The sequence below is a fragment of the Pelodiscus sinensis genome, chromosome 10 (genome assembly GCF_049634645.1).
Source record: "Pelodiscus sinensis isolate JC-2024 chromosome 10, ASM4963464v1, whole genome shotgun sequence".
Classification (NCBI taxonomy): domain Eukaryota; kingdom Metazoa; phylum Chordata; order Testudines; family Trionychidae; genus Pelodiscus; species Pelodiscus sinensis.
In genome coordinates, this window is record NC_134720.1 from 47,041,564 (window position 1) to 47,064,858 (window position 23,295).

General features: G+C 46.0%; 1 protein-coding gene across 6 annotated transcripts in view; it reads right to left on the bottom strand.

Moving 5' to 3' along the window:
• Positions 1-5,652: 5,652 nt before the first annotated feature.
• MCF2L2 (MCF.2 cell line derived transforming sequence-like 2) overlaps positions 5,653-23,295 on the bottom strand; it is a 316,634-nt gene continuing 298,991 nt past the window's right edge. For 5 of the 6 annotated variants that reach the window (XM_075938056.1, XM_075938058.1, XM_075938055.1 and 2 more), the window contains 6 exons: positions 21,332-21,403; positions 18,823-18,909; positions 13,243-13,361; positions 10,615-10,727; positions 8,405-8,508; positions 5,653-7,441 (listed from right to left, as the gene is read on the bottom strand). In XM_075938056.1, coding sequence (XP_075794171.1) covers positions 7,341-7,441; positions 8,405-8,508; positions 10,615-10,727; positions 13,243-13,361; positions 18,823-18,909; positions 21,332-21,403 — 596 coding nt within the window. In that variant the 3' untranslated portion in view covers positions 5,653-7,340. The remainder of the gene's footprint in view (positions 7,442-8,404; positions 8,509-10,614; positions 10,728-13,242; positions 13,362-18,822; positions 18,910-21,331; positions 21,404-23,295) is intronic. The other variant, XM_075938059.1, reaches the window with a different exon arrangement.

Consider the following 23,295-nt stretch of genomic DNA (forward strand, 5'->3'; position numbering starts at 1 on the left):
CCTCCATTGAACTTGTGTCAGGTTGGAGCACAGGGTGAAAGATAATCACTATGCATCTACACGGCACTGTAGCTCGAAAGATAATTAGCCTATTCACTATGCATCTACACGGCACCGTAGCTCGAAATAAGATACACCCTCTGAGCTATGCAAATTGCGTATCTTACTTCATAATTTGGTGCTGTCTACACAGTGCCATATTTCGAAATAACCTGCTCTTCTGGGAATAAGGTTTACAGGGACATCAGCCTAGCAAGCTCATTATATTTCGAAATAACGAGCTTGCTGTAAAAATGTAGGATAGCTATTTTGGGATACTCCAGTATCTCGAAATAGTGTTGCAGTGTAGATTGTGACTCACACTCGTGTGTAGATATGGAGCTGCCAGGAGAGATTTTTCAGAACCAGGGTAAAAACAAACCATATAGCTAGCACTGAACTTGCTCTCCCTACCCTGAGCAATACATACTTCCCTGTGGGAAGTGGGGGATATAGGGAGAGGAAGCCACAAAACTTCACACACGCTAGGAAAAGGGCAAGGAGGAAAATAGATGCGCAAAGGGAAGAGAAAAATAGAAAACAGAGTGTGAGGGACATGGAGTTGCTTGTGATAATTTATGGCTCATGCGTGTTGGCCTGTCCATTGTTGTGTTTTGCTGTAATTGATGGAATTCAATAGCAGGATTGCCAAAGAGTGTACCAGGAAGGGGAAATGCATCCAGACATATGCTGCACAGCAAACACTTGAGGGAGGATGCCAAAGCCCGCTGCTTTGCTACTTTGGTGTGACCCCTTGCTGGGATTACCAACAGTTTTCCTCTGAAGCATAGAAATCAAAAGATTCAGAAACATTTAAGGAGACACAAATTCCCATTAGGGTTTTTGAGTCTAAGAATCCAGAGCTAGTTCTGGGAGAAGTTAGACTTATGGGGGTCCTCACTGGGAGGGTGGTTAGACTCTAGATAAGTCAGACATGCCTCTTGATTGTGAGTTGTTTTAAAATTCTTTGCTCCTGTGCTATCCTTTGTTCCTATTGTTAGGAATAAACAATACCTTGGTCAGAGATGGCTGTCTGGTCACTCCATGCTCCCCTGGCCACCAACTCCCAAAGGGAAGAACCAGGGTAACTCACCTAGTCAGATTGGCTGGGTAAGTCCAGAGCACAAATAAAGTACAACAGCCCTGGGCGCACTCTAAACAAGTGGAGGAAATGCTTGATTACACCCTAGGAGAGCAAAGCCATGAGGCCTGAGAAGATGCACGCAGACAGGCCCAGAATCAGTGAGGTAGCCATTTTGGAACTATGACCGCTTTATTTGCTTTCATTATAAAACATCAGTGCCAGGTAAGGTCAGTGCTAAAGCGCGTGCTCCTAGTTATCCGATAGCTTGGAATGTTTCACTGGCTCTGTAGAGGCAGCAGACCTTACACTTCTTCTGTGAGAAGGACTGGTCCCTGTATCAAGATTGGCCTGCGAGGCATAACCAAGTTGGGCAAGGCTAGGGTAAGGCTTATGGGCTGCCGGTAGGGAGCTGGGGTCAGCGGCTCAGAGTTCTGGACCAAAACTGTGCAGCCACAGAACACCTGTGGTTACCAGTCAGAGTAACTGACTGAACCCGTATAGGCCTGGGTAACCCCAAATGTCACATGATGGAGTTACACTGATGTAAAACTGGTGTGAAATGTTTGACTCATACCATAGGGATGTGCTGTGACCCTCCAAACATATATGGCAGATATGGCAAAACACATTCTAGGGTTAGTTTATTTAAAACATTATGCCAGTTTGTACATTTTACTTGCCTGTCCTTTGCAGAGTTACCCCAGGCTGTTGGCTCAGGTTGTGCAGATAATTTGCAAACACACCGTTAAAATCCAAAATATACACTGCAAATGTATCACTTAGGGCCTGTTTATAAATATGTTGGGGAAACCACTTACAATATGGGTTCATTCCACAATCTGGTTATAGTCTTAGCATACAGGAGATTTAACCATGCTGTTGAACCCTGGGTAAAGCTTTCAACTTTTTCTCAGGATTTAACACGATTCAGGGACATGATTAAGACAGATCTGTAAAGGAAAAATGGTTTCATGTCTTTTGTGGTCAAATAGCTGATGGCCATAACTGAGGCTAACTTGAATGTAAGCATGAATTTTTCAGCTGTGAAGATGGGCTCTTACTAAACCCTTCTCCTTTCAGATGAATAGAAAGCTCATTGTTCTCCTTGCATCACACAGAAACACCAGCTACGCCGACTACTTTGTACTACAGTATTTATAATTTTTATAAAGACCAAACAAAATCTGGTTTTACACAGAACGGCCTATTTACAGAAATTCCAGATTCACACACTTTGTTGTTATAAATTCATACATTCTGTCCTGGCTGGGGGAGGAAGGAAGAGACAGGCAATTTTTCAAGAGAGTTCTGTGCTTTTTCCCTGTCTGATTATCTCTCATCAATCACAATATACAAACACATGGAAAATATGTACGAATTACAAATCATATCAAGTCTCAGCTGAGCAGAAGAAATCCGAGTTGCGACTTTCAGGTCCCAGCAGCTGGTGGAAATACAGTTTGGCTGTTTTACATACTTCTGACTATCTAACAGGAGATTAGACATGAAGCACTTTTTTTTTTTTTAAAGGAAGCTCCTGACTTTCTGCCACCCAAGCCTGTTTGAACTGAGCATTGAAAATAAGGCTGGCTATTAAAATGGCTTTTCTCACCTACACAATCAGAGCACCGAACACACAAATCTCAATTCCCGCCGGCAATGAAAGCTAGCGTTAGACATCGAACGTGGCGGGGCAACAATAATTTACTACTGTGCGTAAAGACTGTGGGTCCACATCTCTACTCCATAACATGAATGGAGGCTCTAGCTTAGTTATTTTTATAGCATAGACTGGGCCTGAGGCCTTGAAACTGAAGCTAGTGCTTAAGTCCTGGCACTTCTAGGCTTCTAGAGCCCTAGAACCTCTGAGCTTGCTGCATGGGTTATGAATATAAAACAATTGGTTGAGCTCCGACCCCTCTTTCATTACAAATTAAGCACTGGTTGAAGTGTGTTAGCAACCAGCATTTGAAAACATTCTGGAAGCTACCACACCTTCTCCAAACAGTGTCACTGAGACTGTGATTTAGCGCTAGGGGTGCCAACAGCCTCTGCGGGCCCTCGGGCAAGGTGTCCATGGGGGAGGAGGAGCTCCACGCTCCGAGAAAGGGTAGGGCCCCATATGGAAGAAGCAGGACTGGGGGCAGCCAGCCCTCCATGTCACTTGGAGTGCAGCACCCCCCATGCTGTGCTCTTATGTCTGGCACTCTGGGTGATGATTTAAAGGGCCCCTTTGAATTACTGGGCCCTAGGGCAACTGCCCCCCTTTGTCGTGTCCCCCATCCCCATCACCGGCAAGCCTGTTTAGGACTCATCTATTCAACAAAAATGACCATGTTGGAGGATCTGGTTCCAAAAAACAGCTTAACACGTGTTAGTCTTGGTGAATTTTAATTTTGTTCCCACGTCACGCTCCAGACCTCCTGTGAAACATAGCTGACGTCAATAACACTTCGTTTGCCACAAGAGAACACTCCTCCCTCTCCGCATTAAAAGATTGTCCTGGCAAGTGTAAAAAAGAATATTACTGTCACTGAACCCTGTTTTGTCATGGCCTCAGAGCCAAAAGCTAGCCTTTCCCTGTCAGTTCTTTTTGTCAGCAGAGTTATCCCCAGTGTAAACTTTGACTCCTCGTCAAGTAAAAGCATTTGAATTTTATTATAAAAACCCAGCAATATGGAACTAAGTCTAAAGTTGATACTACAATGTAAAAACCAGGGTATCCAGCTACAGCATAGCAGTGGTCAAAATGGGTAAAAGGTAGCCTGAACGTGTGGTGTAGGTAGGACAGGACTGTACAACAGGTTCACAGACACAGCTAAAACACTGTTGATGGCTTTCTGCACAGCAAGCACATCAAGCACAGAAGTTGTATCTGTGGCCAGCTGTGTTGCAACCAGTCCCCAAACATGACTGACTCCTGAGTGCTGTCTCCAATTCACACAGCAAATTACTAGTCCGTTCTTTCTCTCTCTTCAGTTCATTCCTGGTATCAGAGTGACCGACAGACCTTGATCAAAGTTTGAAATTTTGTTAAAACAGAGAAAAAGTGTCAGAAATTTGAAGAAACTGTTTTTTTTTTAAAGTCTCTGGGGGGGAACCCCAAACTATATTTTTTCAGCTGTTGTTGCCTTGATGATGTAGGAACCTCTTCCCCTACTTGCCCCACGGTGTTCAAGTAGAATCCAGGAAGTCTGCATATCTTGCGAGTTCTCCCTGAACATAAAGATGCGTGGATAAGGGGATACAGCTATCAAACCTGTATGATAATGTTTCGCTGCCCAAGAAGGAACAGGTTTCCAGACGGGGTGTAGGGACAAGGGTTCCTCACCTTATGTGTACCTGCTGGCACCCGGTTGCAAGTCTGGGTGAAAGGGGAGTGTAAGCGGACACCTGCATATGACAAAATGTCGTTACCCGATTTTGCAGGTGGGAAACTGAGGCACTGAGGGGTTTAGTGACTTGGCCCAAATTAGCACTGTGAAAGTCTGAGGCAGGAAGAGAACCCAAAGGATTCCTGATTTCCTATCCTCTAAAAGTTAGAGCCCATCAGCTCCTCCTCTTGGGAGACAGACATTTTATTAACTACAATATCCACATAGAAGAGATTCCAAAGTGCAATTTTGGCCTTTCCATAAATCAAGAGTATCAGTACAAATAAATCTTAGGTTTGGCAATTTCATATAACCCCCTCCATAGGAATGTGCAATAAAAACTCTCTACCCCCACAGTTTGGGGAGAGGCAGGGGTAAGAGATAAGCATTGTGAGGGGACAGTGTATAAACTACTGACAATAACAAGGACGTCACAGTGAAGCTATTTTGTAGGGGAAAAAATGACGTCACTCTAAGAGGATTTCACTGTACGGGACTGAAGGGATTCAGCTATGCCCTCAAGTCCCTCATCTGACTCCAGCAGGAGTTGTGTGTGTGTATTTCTAAGGGCAACATTGGGCCTGATTATCATTTAGTGTAAATGAGACCTACATGGGCCAAATTCTTCCCTCAATGCAAAAGCACTGACTTCAAAAAATGAGGGAAGGCCCAGGCCTGCTGGACTGTGTTTCTGCTAGATGTGATCCAGCAAAACAGAATGAAGCACAAATCAAAGGAATTAGGTATTTGAAAGATGGATGAAAGAGTTGGTGTTCAAAGTCACATTCCATTCTGTTTGCTACTCATCATTAAACCAATAAACTCTCCAGGGTTATGTCTAGTTCGGACTAGTGATCCAAATGTAGTGTCCCGAAATAGCTATTGAAGCGGGGATTTAAATATCCCGCGCTTCATTAGCAAGATCTCGCCTGGCGCGCTAGTCCGAATCACAGCTGAATTGAGCCAGGAAGTGCGCGCCGGGACGTGGTAGTTCGAACCAAAGCCCTTGGTTCGAACTAACGTTACTCCTCAAAAAATGAGGAATAATGTTAGTTCGAACCAAGGGCTTTGGTTCGAACTACCGTGTCCCGGTGCGCACTTCCTGGTTCGAATCAGCAGTGATTAGGACTAGTGCGCCGAAAGAGATCTTGCTAATGAAGCGCGGGAAATTTAAATCCTCGTTTCAATAGCTATTTCAGGACGCTACATTTGCATCCCTAGTTCGAACAAGAGATGCAAATGTAGACATACGTTAGGGCTCCAGTTTAAAAGGGTATAATTAAACACATCTCTTAACTTTTGTCTTTGCTGAAACTATTCACGTGCTTCAGTGCTTTTCTGTCTCATGGCATCTGTGCCAGCAAACCCTCCAAAATGTCACAATACAAAGAAAAACACTTGCATCCCTACAGTGGAACCACAAAACATTCTTAATTCATCATATGATCTTGCAGATGGAACAATTCATAACAAGTGCTTTTGGTTTGGCCTTTTCTCCCTTTTTGGTGTGATAGCCGTTTATTTACACAAAGCACCGCTAATAATGGGACAAAAAAGATCTCATTTGGTCAAAACCAATCACTAATTTTTGAGCTCTCTGGTTTAATTTCTTTCAGGCCAGTCGTTTTCTGTTTGCACAGTCCTAGGTCAATGTTTATCTTTACAAAAATTAAGGTACTAGCAGCTTTGAGGGATCTATAACTCCCGTTTGCATCAAAATGCCTCCACGCAAATGCCATCAGACCTGCTGTGAACGAGCTAATGATTTGTGTAGGAATTTTAGTATCTGTCACAGGTCTACATTCTTCTACGTTCCATACTTATGCAGTAGAGATTTGGTACATTCCTTAATAAAATGTCCTGGAAAGAAGTATTTAATGATAACACTTAATCTACTCATCCGTGCTTCTAAATTCCACCTGCCCCTTTGCAAATGCCTAAGTATAATCTGATACCATATGGGGATGAACCGTACTCACTCCATAATCCAGCACACAGTAAAAGCGTTCAGCATGCAGTCTACTCAAATACAGAACATGAAATGGCATTCGGCAGAATTACCAGCACCAAATATGAAGGGGTGTGATCCAAAAGCCACAGGCTGGGGGAAAGGCTGGAATCTGTTTATACTGCAAACAGACCTCAAAATGTCACAGCACTTGCCACATCTGACTTCCTTCCTAGCCCTGACTCTCCACCTCTTAGTCAGAAGGTGCCAGTCTGTAGCCTCCAAAGATCTAGTAAACAGGTCATTCACTGAGCCATTGAGGAAGCCGCCACACCATTGCAGTGCTAAGCTTCACTGATTCTTTACTTATACTTCGCCCATCCCCCAGACTGCAGTTTTCTGTTCCTGTTCATGATCAGTTAGAAATGACTGAATACTTCATTTTCTATCCAGGGGAATTATGGGAGGCAGCAGAAGGCACAGCAGCAGAGCCAAATGAATGGAACAATTCCAGGATATTCCCATAGTGGAGCAGTAACTGGTAACCCCGTTCTTCTGAGGAAACCCAACATCCAAGCAATGTTGCCACACGGCGAGTGCATAGTAACTTTTCACTCTGCTGTCGACCTAATTTAGGCCACATCCTCTCAAACGGTTCAGTAAACAATGCAAGAAGCACTCTTTTTTTCGGTTCAGGACTGAAGATGATTTTGATGCCATTTACATTTTTAATGCTCCTTCAGTTTTTTCAGCTCATGCAGCTGGCCCAGCAGCTTTCATGTCAATGGAATGAATTCTGAAGCTCCGAGCTTGTGGGGAAGGTGACTTGATCCAGCATCCACCAAAACAAATAAAGAAGAGGAAAGAGTCCTGAGGAAAACCCTGTCCTGGCAGTTCAACTTCCAGCTCTCTGTTCTGCTGTGAAGTTTCTGGCCAGCTCACTTTCCTTCATTTCAGTCTCTGCCAGGGCTGTGCTGCACGTATCATAGTACATGTCTGAAAGACAAAGACACACATTGCCCAGACAGTAACATCCCAAGGACTTTTAAGCTACAATTTGGAGATTTGGTATTAACATCACAGAGTACACAAAAGCAAAATAAAACTTAAAAAATCTAATTGCAACCTTCATGCTTCATGCATGATCAGGAAGAGTCAGTAAGGAATTCCCTTGAACAACTGGCGTGGTGCACCATATGGTTTTGGTTTTCTTCTGGAACATCAATAAGGCAGTGGCAATGACAGGACATTGGTCTCCATGGAACATGGATTCATTAGCATCCAGCATTAGTTACCCCGTGTGTGTCTTAAGCAACAGCAAAAAATCCTTGTTAATTTTCAAAAGCGTTTTCCTAAATCTGAGCAAATTGAAAAACAAAACAGCCACAAAACCATCACTGGCTCTCATTTTTAGATCTCAAGTAAATGGATCTTGTTATATCTTGTTTCCAAAGGAAGAGGCAATTGAGCACAGAATTCAGCCTGATATTTATACAGATGGGCCAAAACTATAAGCTTTACCCCTTTGATCTTCCAAGAGGACTCAGATGCCACTATCCAAATCCAATCACTGCTCATGGTTTGGGTTTTGGATCAGCCCCAAAACTAGAAAAGGACTTTTTCCTAGTTCTGGTCTGACTGAAATCTCACCAGACAGCTCTGCTTAGTCCAAGATGGCGGGACTATTGTGAGAGCGCCTGATCTGTGACAACAGCTCATGAGATTTTGGTATCAAACCCAAACTTGAACAGTAGGTAGCTCTGGTTGAGAGTTTGAACCTGGAACTCCTGCTGAGATTGAAATGCTTCCTCTAGCCCTACTCTAGTGGAGGAGTTAGACTGGATACATTTTGTCCTGTCATGTGCATGTTCGATGAGATGCCAGAGTCTCTTTTCATTAGATTAAAAAAAAAAAGGATAATCAAAGAGTTTTTAGACTATTAGAAACTGTCTTTGTTACCTGCATTATTCTTCCTAAGGACACTGTTGCTATCACCTTCTGCGGGCTGCAACTCACCGGAAGGATCCCAATCACTTTTCTCGGAAACCAGCTTCTTTACTAACCTGAGAGAGAACAATCAAAGCATTTCCCCGCCTTCTTTCTCACCAGTACAGTCCTTCATGAAAATGCACATTGCAGGGCTTGTTCCTCAGCTCCAACCAAAGAGCAGCAGGGTAGGAGGTGTTGATAGCTAGTGACCACAAGTGCCAACTTTGAAAAGCCAAGGGGTGCTCGACCCCCCAACCCCCAGCTCTGCCTCAGGCTCTGCCCCCTCCACCAAAGCCCCACCCCCACTTTACACACTGCCTGCCACTTCCCACCCAATTCCACCCAGTCCCCAGAGTGTGCCAGATCCTCGCTCCTCCCTCGCAGCCTCCCAAATGCTGGGGAGGAAGAAGGGGGTGCTGATTTGTAGGGTCCACTGGTGGGTAGGCGGCAAGGCGGAGGGTAGGGGGAAGGAGCTGATAGAGGGGCTGTCAGTGGGCGCTCAGAGCACCCAGGGAGTCAGTGCTTATGGTAGTGACTAAGCCCCTTTCAGCTGTATTTCCTTAGAGCCACACTTGCTTTCCAGCATAACACTTACTCCCACCTCCTCACCTGCACATCACTTCTGAATGTTGCCCAGTGAGCTAGCGATGTAATCCCCAGCTTGGGTAGCAGGCCTGCCCACAGCCCCAGGGCCTGGCGATAAAAACAGGACTGGGGACTGCCGCCTCTACTGCAACAATGGCTGGCATCCCAGGCCCTTTAAATCACCGCCAGAGCCACATGCAGGGCAGTTGAGCTGGCTGGGGCGAGGAGCACGACATGGTTCAAGGGGCATTGAAGGCTGGTTGTATGTGGCCCCACCCCTTTTGCTCACAGCCCCGCCCCTTCTGGGAGCACGGAGCCACCACTCCCCACCTTGCCCCGGGGCCCAGCAATGCTACTGACCCCCCTGTTGTGTGTGTGGAGGGGGCGGGGGGGGTCAGCAGCCAATTCTCAATGCACTGGCATGCCAAAAATAATCATGTCGTCACAGCAGTGTGGGCCAGACACCCCAAATATTTGTCAATGGGGTTCAGGAGGGTTGATACTCAGGGCAGTAGCGGTGCTTCCACGGTCACTGCCAATGCTATCAGAGCTACTCTAGTATTTTTAGCATCCTGCCTTGAGGAGACGTAGGGCGAGCATGTCTGTGTGAGCTGGGAATCACGCCCGTAGCTCGTAATGCAGATGCAGGCTCAGCGATAGCAAGGGAGTCTAATTATCCCACCTTGCACCTCACCCTGGACTGCTTGCTCCACTGGTGGCAAAGAGAGCTGCCAGTTACTCTGGTACCACCCCGCGGGAGCCATGTGAGGGCAGGATGCAACCGCTAGCATATTTTTTCCTTTCCCAAGGATGCTCCTCACCCCTGCCAGAGACCCAACTACTCCCCGTCCTTCACATTTTCAAGTCTGTCTCCACCGAGCTTCATGTCACAGCTACTGTTGGCCAAAGAGGACGAGGTAGGCCCAGCTGGGCTTCCATTAACAGATTCCGAGGCCAGAAGCGACCACTGTGATCCTCTAGTCTGACCTCCCGCGTGTCACCGGCCAGAGAACTTGCCCCAAAGAATCCCGAGAGCAGAGCTTCTAGAAAAACATCCAACGCTGATGTAAGAATTGCTAGCGATGAGGAATCCACCACAACCCTTGCTAAACTGTCCCCTTTCACACGGAAAGCAGGACTAGAAGTCCTCTGTTTCATATTTGGGTGGTTGGATTTAGACTTCACATCTGATACAGTAACTTTTTCAATTGAATGTTACTCTTTTACATGTTGTCAATATACATACAGCTGATCTAGAGAGGTGCTGAGCAAAAATTCCTGACTTCAACTGGCATTACAGGTACTAGGCTTGCAATGGTGCATGTGTACAATGGCCCCAATGTATCTTATTGGTGCAAATGGGTTACGTGCATGTATCATAGAGAGAATATAACACTTGTACTGCATAACTCATCTTTAGGTCACGTTAGAATCTGCCACAGACCTTACAATGGGAAGGTCTCTTTATTTTCTATAGGTTCTCTCCCCCTTTGGGTTTTGTTTCTGAAGATGTTTTCAGGGCCTTCTAATTAGTTTTTCCACCTCCTGCACATGATGACAGCTGTCCTGGCTGCTGTCGTCTCTTTTGTACTTACCATGGTCCATTTTCTCCTTCCTGTACAAAATGCACTAAATCGCCATCCCCTAGAGCAATAGACTCTGGGAAACATGTTTCAAAACTGCCTTCCACCCGTACGTGATTAGACCCCTAAAACAAATGAAACAATAAGCATACAGTTACTGTGAAGAGAGGAAACAAAAGAGACAGATTTTTTGGTTAAGTTATGGAGCTAGGCATTGCAGAGATTTATTATTGGGGGAAATGCTGTAGCTTTTTCATTCTTTTATTTTTAGTCTGCACCTGAGATTAGTGATATTCAGATGCTAGTGCAGCACTCACTGGACCATTCACGCACTGTGATTAATAAATCAGCCATCACACTGAGAATGGGATTGAGTTTTGCTTTTACTGAGTCATCAGTTTGGGTGAGCCGGAGCTGTATGAATTTACTTATTTTTATAGGGAATGTGAAATTCCCAGATGCTGCAGAAAAAGGTGCTGCATAAGAGCCCAGATGACAAAATAAACTTGTACTACAGTTAGGAGCTCCTTCCTCCATTTGTGGGCTTGCTTCTGCTCTCAGTGACACTGGTGTAAATCAGGAATAAGCCCCACTGATGTCAATGCACCAGTGCAAAATTGATATCAGAAAGTATGGAAACAGCACCTTACGGGGTCTATAGCAGGCACTGGGACAGTTCACACTAGGATGAAACTGACAATATCTGAGCATGGGGGTAATATTAATGACAATGTATTGTTTCATTCATTGGGATGCTTTCCCAGTTCAGAGAAAAGCAAAATACCTATTTATTTTAGAACCTTCTGAATTTTGGGAACCAAGGAAGATGTTGGGGTGGAGAAAAGGGCTCATGCTATTTCCCCCAGTTTTTTAATTTTACGTATCTAAACATAATTTAAATCAAGAAGTTAAAAGTGAGGGAGACTTTCAATAACTCTGGCTGGCAAAACAACCTAGGGAAGAACGCAATGCATCTCAAAGCAATGCCAGGAAATGTCAGCATGTTTAAGAGCTCTAGTGCTGTGAGATACTGTGGGCCTTCTGGACACTGCTAGATCTTATACCTACCTGCAGTTATGATGGAGTTAAGTACCCTTAGATCCTAATGTTCTTGAAAATCTAAGATGATCTCAAAGCAACACCAGGAATCCTGTGGCACTTTAAAGATGAACAGATTAATTTGGACATAAGTGTTGGTGGGCAAAACCCTACTTTGCTAGAGACATCTCTGCTCATCATCCGAGGAAGTTGGTTTTGCCCACGAAAACTTATGATACTGTGGCAGGGTGTTGCCTTGCACTGGCCCTTTAAGGGGCTGGGCGCTGAAGTGAGGGAAGCCCAGCTGAGGCAGATAAGGAGGGCCCAGCTGAGGGCTATAAGAGCAGCTCCTGGAAGGACGAGAGGGATCAGCCTGCTGGCCTGCAATGAGAGAGGCTTCAGCCTAACAAACCCAGACTACCCAGTGTGAGGCCCAGAGCTGCAAGGAGGCAGTTGCAGCCGGGGCTCGCATGGAGGCAGCCCTAAAAAGCTGGGCTGCAAGGAGGCAGCCGTGATGTGCACGGAGGCAGCTGCAGAAGGCTGGGGGAGTTTGAGCCAGGGAAGCCCCAGGTCATAAGACTGCAAGGCAGGGTTGAAGGAGGCAACTGAGCGGCAGAGGCGTGCCCGTGGCCAGGGAGGAGGGGCCTGGAGAAACTGCAGTCTGCCTGCAGGGGCTAGAGAGGGACTGGCAGTGGGTCACTGAGGCCAGGAGGGTGCAGTGGAACTGTGGGTTCCAGGAGGGGGTTGGGCGTTCCCAGGAAGAACTAGGGGTCCCAGGGAAGACCCTGGAGGAGGACCAAAGGAAGAACAAGGATTCCCCCCAGGAAGGGGGCGTGGACCAAGAGTGGAGTGGTCATTGCCGAAGCGAACACCTCACCCAAAGGGGGCGTGTTGGTGTTGGAGCAGCCAGTGACTTCCCCACAAGCCACCCTGAGGTAAGAACCCGTGTGTAAAAGTGAGTGAACCCGCTACAATACTAACATGTATTTTTGTTAGTCTTTAAGGTGCCACAGGACTACCTGTTTTTAAAGTTTCAGGCTAACACACCTACCCCTCTGAAACCAAATCTGTTAGGGTATGGTTACCCTAGTTCAAAGTAGGGCGGCTAATGTAGTCATTTGAACTTGCAAATGAAGCCCGGTATTTAAATATCCTGGGCTTCATTTGCATCTTCCTGGGTGCCACCATTTTTAAATGCCTGGTAGCTCGAACTACCTGCCCGCGGCTACACGCGGCACGGGCTAGGTACTTTGAATTACCACTCTTAATTCGAACTACCGTTACACCTCATTGCAGTTTGAACTAGGGTGGCTAGTGTAGCCATACCCTGAGTCTTTAAGGTGTCACAGGACTCCTTGTTTTTGAGGATACAAACTAACCTGGCTACCCCTCTGATACTCAGAACCAGGAATGTGTGAACTATCCCGAACTTCAGAGAAATCTCCCCACTGCTCCAGTTCTGAACTTTTGCATTTACCTTACAACCATCCCGATCCCCTAATTAAAACATTCCTATACTTTGGACATGCATGGCTCCAAAGCCCGGCTGTTTATGCCCATTCTGTGCTAGGCTGACAAGTAGGTGGTTGTGAAAAGAATTACATTGTTAGGATTGGCGTCTTCATCCATGTCCGAAGAGTTGGAGAGTTCATCAGTGCTGGATGGGATGGCTTCAAAATCCTCAAAGGTGTCTAGTGATGGCATCTGCCGGCTGGGCCAACCTTTGCAAAGGCAATGAAACAATAGGATTCCACTTCAGTGCACCCGCACTTAGAGAACTAAAACATTTAAATAACATATGTAATAGGAGGAAATATGCCTAAGTATTGCTAATGAGCTTCTGTTCCAGAATCACCAAATGTAGAGGACGAGGAATATTTCAACCGAACAGAGAATTGTGGCTTTGCAAAGCTACAGTGGGTTTTTCGGGCACCATTTCAGAATGGCAGCTATGTTGGTTTCAGTTTTCAAGCCTCTAGCTCACTGCACAGTATGTCTAGTATGGAGGCCACTCAGCCATAATATCCAGCTGATCTTATGCCCCATCAGCTTCCAAAACCCGGCAGCTATGCCAAAGAAGGAAGTTGTAGGGGAGGGAAAGGAACATAAGAACAGTCATACTGGGTCAGACCAAAGGTCCATCTAGCCCAGTATTTTGTCTTCAACGGTGGCCAATGCCAGATGCTCCAGAGGGAGAGAACAGAACAGATAATCAATCATCAATTGATCCCTCTCCTGTCATCTATTTCCAGCCTCTGACAAACAGAGGCTAGATACCATTCCTTGCTATACTGGCTAATAAGTATTGATGGACGTATCCTTCATGAACTTATTTAGTTCTTTTTTTGAATGCTGTTAAAGTCCTGATCTTTACAACATCCTCTGGCAAGGAGTTCCACAGGTTGACTGTGCGCTGAGTGAAGAAAAACTTCCTTTTGTTTGTTTTAAACCTGCTACCTATTAATTTCATTTGGTGACCCCTAGTTCTTATGTTATGGAAACAAGTAAATAACTTTTCCTTTTTTCACTTTTTCCACACCAGTCATGATTTTATAGACCTCTATCATATTCCCCCTTAGTCTCTTCTCTTCTAAATTGAAAAGTCCCAGTCTTTTTAATCTCTCTTCATATGGCACCCGTTCAAAACCCCTAATCATTTTTGTTGCCCTTTTCTGAACCTTTTCCAGTGCCAATATATCTTTTTTGAGATGAGATGAGATGACCACTGCTGTACGCAGTATTCAAGATGTGGGCTTACCATGGATTTATATAGAGGCAATAAGATATTCTCTTCCTTATTCTCTATCCCTTTTTAAACGATACCTAACATTCTGTTTGCTTTTTTGACTGCCACTGCACGTGGACTGGATGTTTTCAGAGAACTATCCATTATGACTCCAAGATCTCTCATGTGAGTGGTTATAGCTAAATTAGTCCCCATCATATTGTGTATATAGAGTTGGGATTATTTTTTCCAATGTGCTTTACTTTGCATTTATCATCATTACATTTCATTTGCCACTTTGTTGCCCAGTCACCTAGTATTGTGAGATTCTTCTGAAGCTTTTCACAGTCTGCTTTGGTCTCAACTATCTTGAGCAGTTTAGTATCTTCTGCAAATCTTGCCATCTCACTGTTTACCCCTTTCTCCAGATCATTTATAAACTGGTTAAATAGGACTGGTCTAAGGACGAACCTCTGGGGGATACCACTAGTTACTTTTCTCCAGTCTGAAAACTGGACATTTGTTTCCTGTCTTTTAATCATTTACCAATCCACAAGAGGCCCTTCCCTCTTATCCCATGACAACTTAAAGGAGTCAGAATGAAAAGGAGCACAGGTCCTTTGACACAGGACTGTGACAAACTGAAGTAAGGTGTCAAGAAGATTTCCATGCCTAATATAAATACACCTTTTTTGCCTGGTCAGGGTAGTGGATAGCTGATATAAGGCAACATCAGTTGAATGGTTCCTCCTGCTGTTCTACATGGCAGGAAACATACTACAGGTTGGACCTTGCTTGTCCGGCACTGTTGAGACCTGACGGGTCCTGAATGAGGGGATTTGCTGGACCAGAGCATGTCCCTCCCCTCATGGCTGTGCTGCCACAGGGGTAGGGCTCCAGCTTGCCCCCACTGCTGCCTGAGCCCACTGGAGCTCTCCCCGGCCCCGCTACTGCCAGGGCTAGAGCTCCACATCCACCTGGTTCCGCGGCTGGGGTTGAAGGATGGGGCCAGAGCTCCCTGGTTGCCACTGTGGCTGGATTTGCCTGGCCACTGGAGCCAGAATGTGGCCAGAACTCCACGGCTGGGGATGGAGCCAGAGATCCCTGGCTTCCATTGAGGTCAGAGCTCCCCGGCCAGGACCGGTCCATGCCCACAGCCAGGCTAGAGCTCCCCAGCCGCTGGGGCCAGGGAACTACATTGGGGCCAGAACTCCGCATCATGCTGTTTGTTCTCCCCCCACGACACACACACGCTCTGGGCTCCTAGATGAGTCGCCGGTGCCCCTTACAGCACTTCTGCCACAATGCCAGACCCCTCCCCCCTCTCTTCCTCGGCTTTATGATCCAGGGACATCCATGATCCAGCATGGGAGTCCCGGTTAAGGGAGGTACAACCTGTATATACTAAAAGAGAGCTGTGCTGTTGTCACAGCCACAAATCTGTAGCTACCTTGGATTTTACTTCTGTCATTACAGGGCACATGGCCACTTGGAATCTCAAAGCTTTGGTGAGGACTGGACTCAGATCTTCTTGGTGTGAAAGTGCAGGTAACTAATAGTTCAGATAAAGGAGAATCTCTGTTACCAGTACAGAATCTATGACATACATCTGAGCCATTCTAATGCTTTCTAGTGCCACACTCACAAAGGACAAGATGCTGCACCAGGAAAGTGAAGACTGATGTGGAAAGCACCAGCACGCAGCAATTTTTTTTTATGATTACAAAGTTCTCTCCTGAGAGACTTGCTTTCCATTGCAAAGGGAGAGACCTAGAGAAGTACAATGATGGGTTTATAGGGATCTAAGAAACAGCCAGCTAACATTCATGAGAATTACAGTATGAACACATGCAGATTTACTGCCTCTCCCTCCCCTCTGCCTCAGCCTTTGCCCAAATCTTGAACATGGATTGAATGACTCTTTCCTGAAACTGCTTCACCTTTCTCTCTGCTGTTCATTGCCATGCCCCCCTGGAAGCAGAAATCACCTGATCCTGCTACATGGGATTCTTTTATGCTCCCTCCAGCACTGCCACAGCAAGAAACCAGGGAATTAACATGTCAGATTTCCAGCCCAGACAGAACATCTCATCTTAGTACCCTCAGACAAGTGAAAGGGCACCATGGCATCCGGTTATTTTCATAGCCCAAGAGGAATCCTGGCTCAGCCACCAATAAAATCGCCCTCCCTCTTCCCAGAAAGCTCTTGGGATGACATGCAAATCTGCCTTTCTGGGACAGGATGTAACGTGCTCCCTGATTGGCCAACTGTGGAGGCTGGTGCAGAGGAGTGGGTGTGGCCATAGCCACCCTCTCTCAGACAGGTGTCGAGTGTTTCCCAGGAAGAAGCTGGGGCACTATTCTTCACAAGGGCACTGGGCAGCCCCTGAACAGGTGCATGCTGGGAGAGAGGTGGAAGGACTGCACATCTTCCCCATTTATGTACCCACACAGGCCCAGCAGACATTGGCTTCATGTGAATGGATCCAAGAGGTGCAGTAGCCCAGAGGCTGATTCAAACATTTTACAGCATGTGGGTCGTTGCTCCCACGGAACACAAATGAGTCCTGAGGTAAAGACAAGATGCAAAGTCAGATGCTCTCACAATATACCTATGTATGTCCCAGCCATAAATGCACACTCCATAGCAAAAGCTGGCTTAAATCAATGCAAAACCAGAACCAGAGGGTTTTGTAGTTAGATGTTACTGAACTCCCCCTCCCCCACCAAATAGGTGGCAGAAGAAGGGGAAGGCGAAAGAACAGAATGGTAAAGGAATGGGAGGGCAAAACAGGGTGATAGCACAGTTTCCAGCTGCTAGGAGTTAATCAAAGATTGCTTAAAAAAAAACAAACCTTAGACCAAATCTTTTCACATGTTTCTCCAGTCCCTCATCCTCCTGGCTCGTTAACTGCCAGGTCAGCCAAAGCGCTGTGCCAAGCTTCTGCTCTGGAGAACCAAGCTTAGAGGGATAACTTAAAATGGGGAGTGGTCTGACTCAATAATTCAGGGAGATACAACAGAGATTGAGGCCTTGGTGACATGGAGAAGTTTTACTAGTGATATCGATATAGTTACACCAGTCCAGAGGTGACAGTAAGCGGGGAGCCCTGGTGTGCAGCTCTGGCAAGAGCCGGCTAATCTGTGGCAAAAGCCAGCAGGGAGCTATTGAAAGAGCTGGCAGGGACCGGGGTTGTAATAGGACAGCACCTGTAAGAATTGTTAAGTTACTTTCACCAGTGTACCAAGCTAAAGCCCTGGTGGACACACTTCTACTAGGGATGTCAAAGCCCGTTAAACTTAACGTTTAACCAGTTAACTAATTAAACTGGTTAACTGATCAAACAGGAGCAGGCAGAGGGGCCCTCCCGCTCACCATGGCTACGATGGAGCAGTTCCTCTGCCACAGCCAGGGACTGCTCCAGCTTGTCTGCTTCCAGCCCCTTGCAGAGCTGCTGGCTCCTAACCCAGGCAGGCTGGATGCTGGCAGTCTCCTACAGGGACCCGGCAGGGCTAGAGCAGCCCTCTGCCCGCAGCAGGCCATGGACAGGAGACTGCTCCCAGGTACTGGTTAGCCATTAATGGGTGATACTTACCGGGTAAGGTTACCTGGTTACCCATTAACACCCCATCTTCTACCAATATAAGAGTGGCTTCTTTGCTTTAGCTTAAACCCCTTCCTGAACTATATCAACTAAACTGTATTGATTTAATTTCATGCCTTAGATAGGTGGGCAAGTAGTGGCATGCAGGCTGGATCTGGTCTGGCAGGGTTAGCCCCTGGTGGGACCCCACATCGCCGTGGTCACCTGCATCTCTGTAGGTAGGGAGAATCACAGCACCACTGGCTGCGGATTGCCATTCCTGGCCAATGGGAGCTGAGATGGCCCGTACCTGAGTGGCCACCTGGGGCTAATGATGGTGAACCAATGCTGTTTTATTACCCATCCCTACCTTAGATTATAGCTACACACAGAAAAAAGCTTTCCTGAGCAGACACACCCTTAGTGACCTGTTATCATTCACAGGCAAGAGTCAAGATGTTCAGTGTAATACTTAAAGACTTCCCAGCAATAACGATTCCTACAATAACTCCATCACCTTCTGCATCTTTTTCCCTACTAATTTTCATTGCAGTGATAGGATTTCAGAGACGGCACATGTTCGGCAGATTTTCATATGCTGCAGAGATGCTGTAAAACAACACAGGCCGGATTCTGATTTTACCAGAATTAATTCAGACTGGTTATTCTGACTCCACTAAATCAGAATCTGGTCCTTGTTTCCATGCTCTGCAGTGACCTAGTCTTGTGATTACATTTCTTTCAAAGGAAAAAAATGTTTCCTTAAAAAAAACTGAGGCGCTAATGAGGAATTAGCTTAATAGAAGAGTTTAACACAGTCGTAAATACAATCAGATTTACATGAACCATAGTGAATATTGTAATCCCATTTACCTGTCTGTGAAGCAGATCTAGGAACTGGTCTCGTGATGGAACTGGCATTACATTTAGTCTGCGCTAATATGGTGTTCTCAAAAGCATCTATGACAGGAAGTAGAATTTTGTCATTTACTGAGGTTCTTCTTAAAAGTGAAAAACTGAACATGGACCCACAACCAAGTGTATTCCTTTACTGCCAACAAAAACATGTTTAATCTCTTTCATGCAAACACAGCAATCACATCAGCATTCCTCTAAAACATGGATGCAATATGAGATGCGCAGAGAGCAAACAATAAACCAAGGAGAAATGTGGTTGTCACTTAGTCAGAGAAAAATAATCATCAGATGCATGGTGCAGAATTCTATTCCTCCAGAGTTTCCTTACATCCCCCTTAACACAGAGTCCTTGCAGGATTTACAATACTTTTATTGCTCCTCGAGTTTGTTGTGTGCCTTTAATGACCATCCAAATGGCAACCATTATCAAATAGTCTAATAAAACCCATACGTCGTTTCTCCCTATCAAGAGCAAATGAAAGTATTCCTAATCAATACTGTTTGATTGGGGAGGTTTCATAGGCGTGGGAACTAGTGGCGTGGGGGGTGCTGCAGCACCCCATGGCTCCTGGCCTAGCCCGTGGGGTCCCTGCTACCACTTGACACACTGGGTTCTTGGCTGCCACCCCTGCGCATTGGATTTTTGGCTGCTGCCCCACATGCTGGAGGCTCTGCTGCTGCCCTGTATGCCAAAGGCGCTGCTAGCAGCCCCATATGCTGGGGTCCCTCTTAGAGTTCTATGGGACAGCAGAGCCTCCAGCCTGTGGGGTGGCAGCCAAGAACTCAACACCTGGGTCCCGTCTGTTGGTCCCATCTGCTGGGATTTACTCTTGGCCTTAGCTGGGGGTGTGTGGTTGGGGCAGGGGGCTCAGCACCCCCACTTTTAAAACTCTTCCTGGGCCACTGGGAGGTTTAAGGGTTTCCACAGCAAACTCAGTCTCTTAATGTTACTCTCTGTATCTCACTAGGAGCTTTGGAAGCAGCGGCAGCCACGAGTGAAGACGTGACAATGATCACTATTCCATGTTCAGAGAGACTCAGTGTGACAGGGTATGTAGCCTACTAGGGAATCAAGCTGATCCTGGACTCAGAAGCTGGACTGGCCAGGAAGAAGGAAACTGACCAGTCCCTTTTTCATCTGTGCCCTGAACTACAGCCCCATGACTGTACTCTGGACTGTTTCTTCTGTCCCCTAAAGCCCAGCTTCCTCAGCGGGGGTACATACAGCAGCTGGCCCAAATATCGTGTTGGTTTCAACACTGAACCAGCCACACACCCCTTGCTTACCCTGATTTCTGCAGAGCAGTGCAGATGAAGGCCATGTTCTGCAGTTCACCTCTGCCTGGATAGTCCTGGCTCATGAGCAGGGTTCCCTGGACACAGTGAATGTGGGCAGCCACCTAGGAGAGATTCAAATGCCACCCAGCTGATGTGCACCACAGCCGGCAGCATGTGTTTCTACTGGTGGTGCACATGCCTCGCTGCATATAACAAAATTTATTCTGCACATGGATGAAAAAGATTAGAGGGAACATTGCTCATGAGTCCTCCCAATACCCTGACTCTGATGTAGCTCTCACAGCCAGCCTTTACACTGTGCCGTGTGAGCATGTGTTGTTCCAAATACATGGTGACTAATCACCACCTGATTGGTGAACATGTTAGCATCCTTTGTTCAGTTCAGATCTGTCTCTCGCCAATGGCAGAATGCGCTGCAAGTAATCCCCTTAAACTCTGCTTGAATGAAATGAAACACTGCACCTTATTGGACAAAAATTCCTAAGTCTAGTCTTCTCTCTATGTATTGTGCACATACCCCCTGCTGCCATTATGAGTGTGATGTCTGGGGAGAGTGGAAAGGCACAGGGCTTGCAAATCAAATGCAGCGCAGGGTCTGTCTAATGCTGTCGGTGCTGCTCTTCTCTTAATTGGAAGATGCAGCTCAGTGAGACTTTATAGTAAAGCTAAAACAGACTGCCATTGACCCCACTTAATGCCAATTGAGTGCCACTCCCTTGATACACTGTCAACAGGAATCTCACCTAGGCAGCCCTGCAGTTAAATTTCCCCTACTCTGGATTGTTGAGATGAAGAAGGACCCACATGGAATCCAGATTCTGATTTTGAACAACTCCTCCCAGCACCTCTGAGCATTACAGAGAAAGGGAGCAGCCACAAAAATCCAGATTTGGCATGGGGTCCAGATTCTGGAATTTCACCTCCACCTCAAGGGAATTTGGATTTGGGGCTTTGATTCAGGCCTGTCCCTAATGATTCAGGCCCATTCCTAAATGAGACACAAGTGCACAAGCAAGGAGGTGACAGGCATAAACAGCGACATCAAACTCATAACGCCTCATGGATTTTAATGTAATCTACCACCAGTGATGAAGAAAGATGCATTCCATGAATGGTATCAAAGAACTATGGAGAAGAATTCCATGCATGATGCCAATACTCGTACCTTCAAACCCCAGGGGAGTTGGATCACTCTTTATTTCATGTCTCTTGACTTTAACTGCAGAACTCAGGGGACCTGTGTGAAGTTTGCAGATGCACAAGATTGTAAATATAGTTAGAGGTACAACTTATTTTCCCATTATCTGTTTGCGAGAAATGCGATCTGGAATTAACCAGCAAAAAGAGCTTAGGATAATATATTTACCAAACAAATCCAAAAACCGAGAACAACCCATGAAAAAATTCTGTAAAAGAGGAAGAAAAAACCCTTTTGTTCTCTGCATTGAGAGACGAGAACCCCCTCTTGCAGCTTTGATCATTTACAGTTAGTTGTAAGTAAATTTGAGAAAAGCTAACCGGCTCTAGCTTTCATAGACTTCCATCTCCTTTTGGTCCAGCAGGTGGCGGTAGGTCATTCAAATATCTCTGGGAAGACTCCGCTTTGAGAACCGTCTCAGCATGGCTCTGCCTTGGATCACTGAACGTACCACAGGTATACACTTGAATAAGAGAGGGTGCTGTTGAATACTGGATTGCAAACTGATTTATTGAGACTCATGCTGTGTCTTGCTTCATGTGCCCAAGGTGGCGTGATACGATGAGCCCATTCTGTTGGCGGGAGTGGTGGATAAGGGAACAGTGGCAAATGGTGGCCCTCGAACGAGCAGGTGAAAATCGTGACTGGCTCTGTACTTGGGCAAGGCAAAGTTTATGCTTTGGGCATGTCACCCAAAATCTTTCCTTGGATTTAAAACGTGGCAACTGATATTCCATCATCGCAGAGTTGTTGACTCAAGTCCCACGACTTGAACTCAAGTCGGACTTAAGTCGCCTAGGTGTCTCGACTTGAGACTCGACTCGGGTTCATTATTTGTGACTTGAGACTCGACTTGAGACTTGCTAATTTTGTTAAATCAACTTGGTGAAAAAATTGTCCGAAAATGCCGCTGTTGTTAGTAACAAACCACTCACAGCGGCGATCGTGGCCCCGCCTCCCAGCTGGACTACTAGTAGTTAGCAAGTATGGCAAGCACGATTTATGTTAATAAATAAAAACAGATAGTGATTATTGTTATTTATCGATATTGATGGCTTGTACAAAAGTGACTTGACGACATTTTTTAAATTAAGACTTGAGACTTGACTTGGCACTTGACTCGGGACTTGACTCGAAAGTGACTTTAGGGACTTGAGACTTGAACTGTAGTGACTTGAGACTCGACTTAGACTTGACAAGGATGACTTGAAGACAACACTGCATCATCGTGTACACACGTTTCCCTCAATCAGCCAATGCACAAAACAACAGAGGGGGTACAATGAATGTCCCCTCGCTGTTCCTCTGGGCAGCTGAGGCATCCCATTTCCTCTCTTCTTACGCAGACACACTGTACAGCGTCCCAGCCTACCCACAGCCGAAAGGGCAGTCAAGCATTTCTCACCAGAGCCACAGGTAGAATGAGAACAACAGATGAAAAGCTCTTTCCTCATGCCATGCCCATTACTTCTAGGGCATCACTAACCCAGGTCTCAGGAGCTCATAATCTCTTGACACAGTCAATGGCATAGCTCATAGTCTTCAATAAAGGTGAAGCCCCCTGTGCTAAGAATAAGGGACTTGATCCCATTTAGAGTTAAGCAAGTAACGTGTAGCAAAGAATTTTACTAAATTCACGTAGCTACTTTTTCTGTTTGTGAAGGGCCCCCAACAGCTTGCAATCGTTTCCAGTTTTTTCTTTAGCAGCTCTGAATACATTCCGCAAGTGGCTCTTGGCCTATAAATGGTTCTGGAGTGATTTGTGGTGCAGACTAGGTGACCTGAATGCTCACACAGGTCTTTTGGTGATAGGCTTCAGTTTCTTCACTGTTGGATAAACGACTCTCACATGTTTCTAGTGTGAACCCCTTGCATCTGTGAACTCAAAACCGACTACTTCCAGCTATATTTTCTATTATCCACTTCTGCTA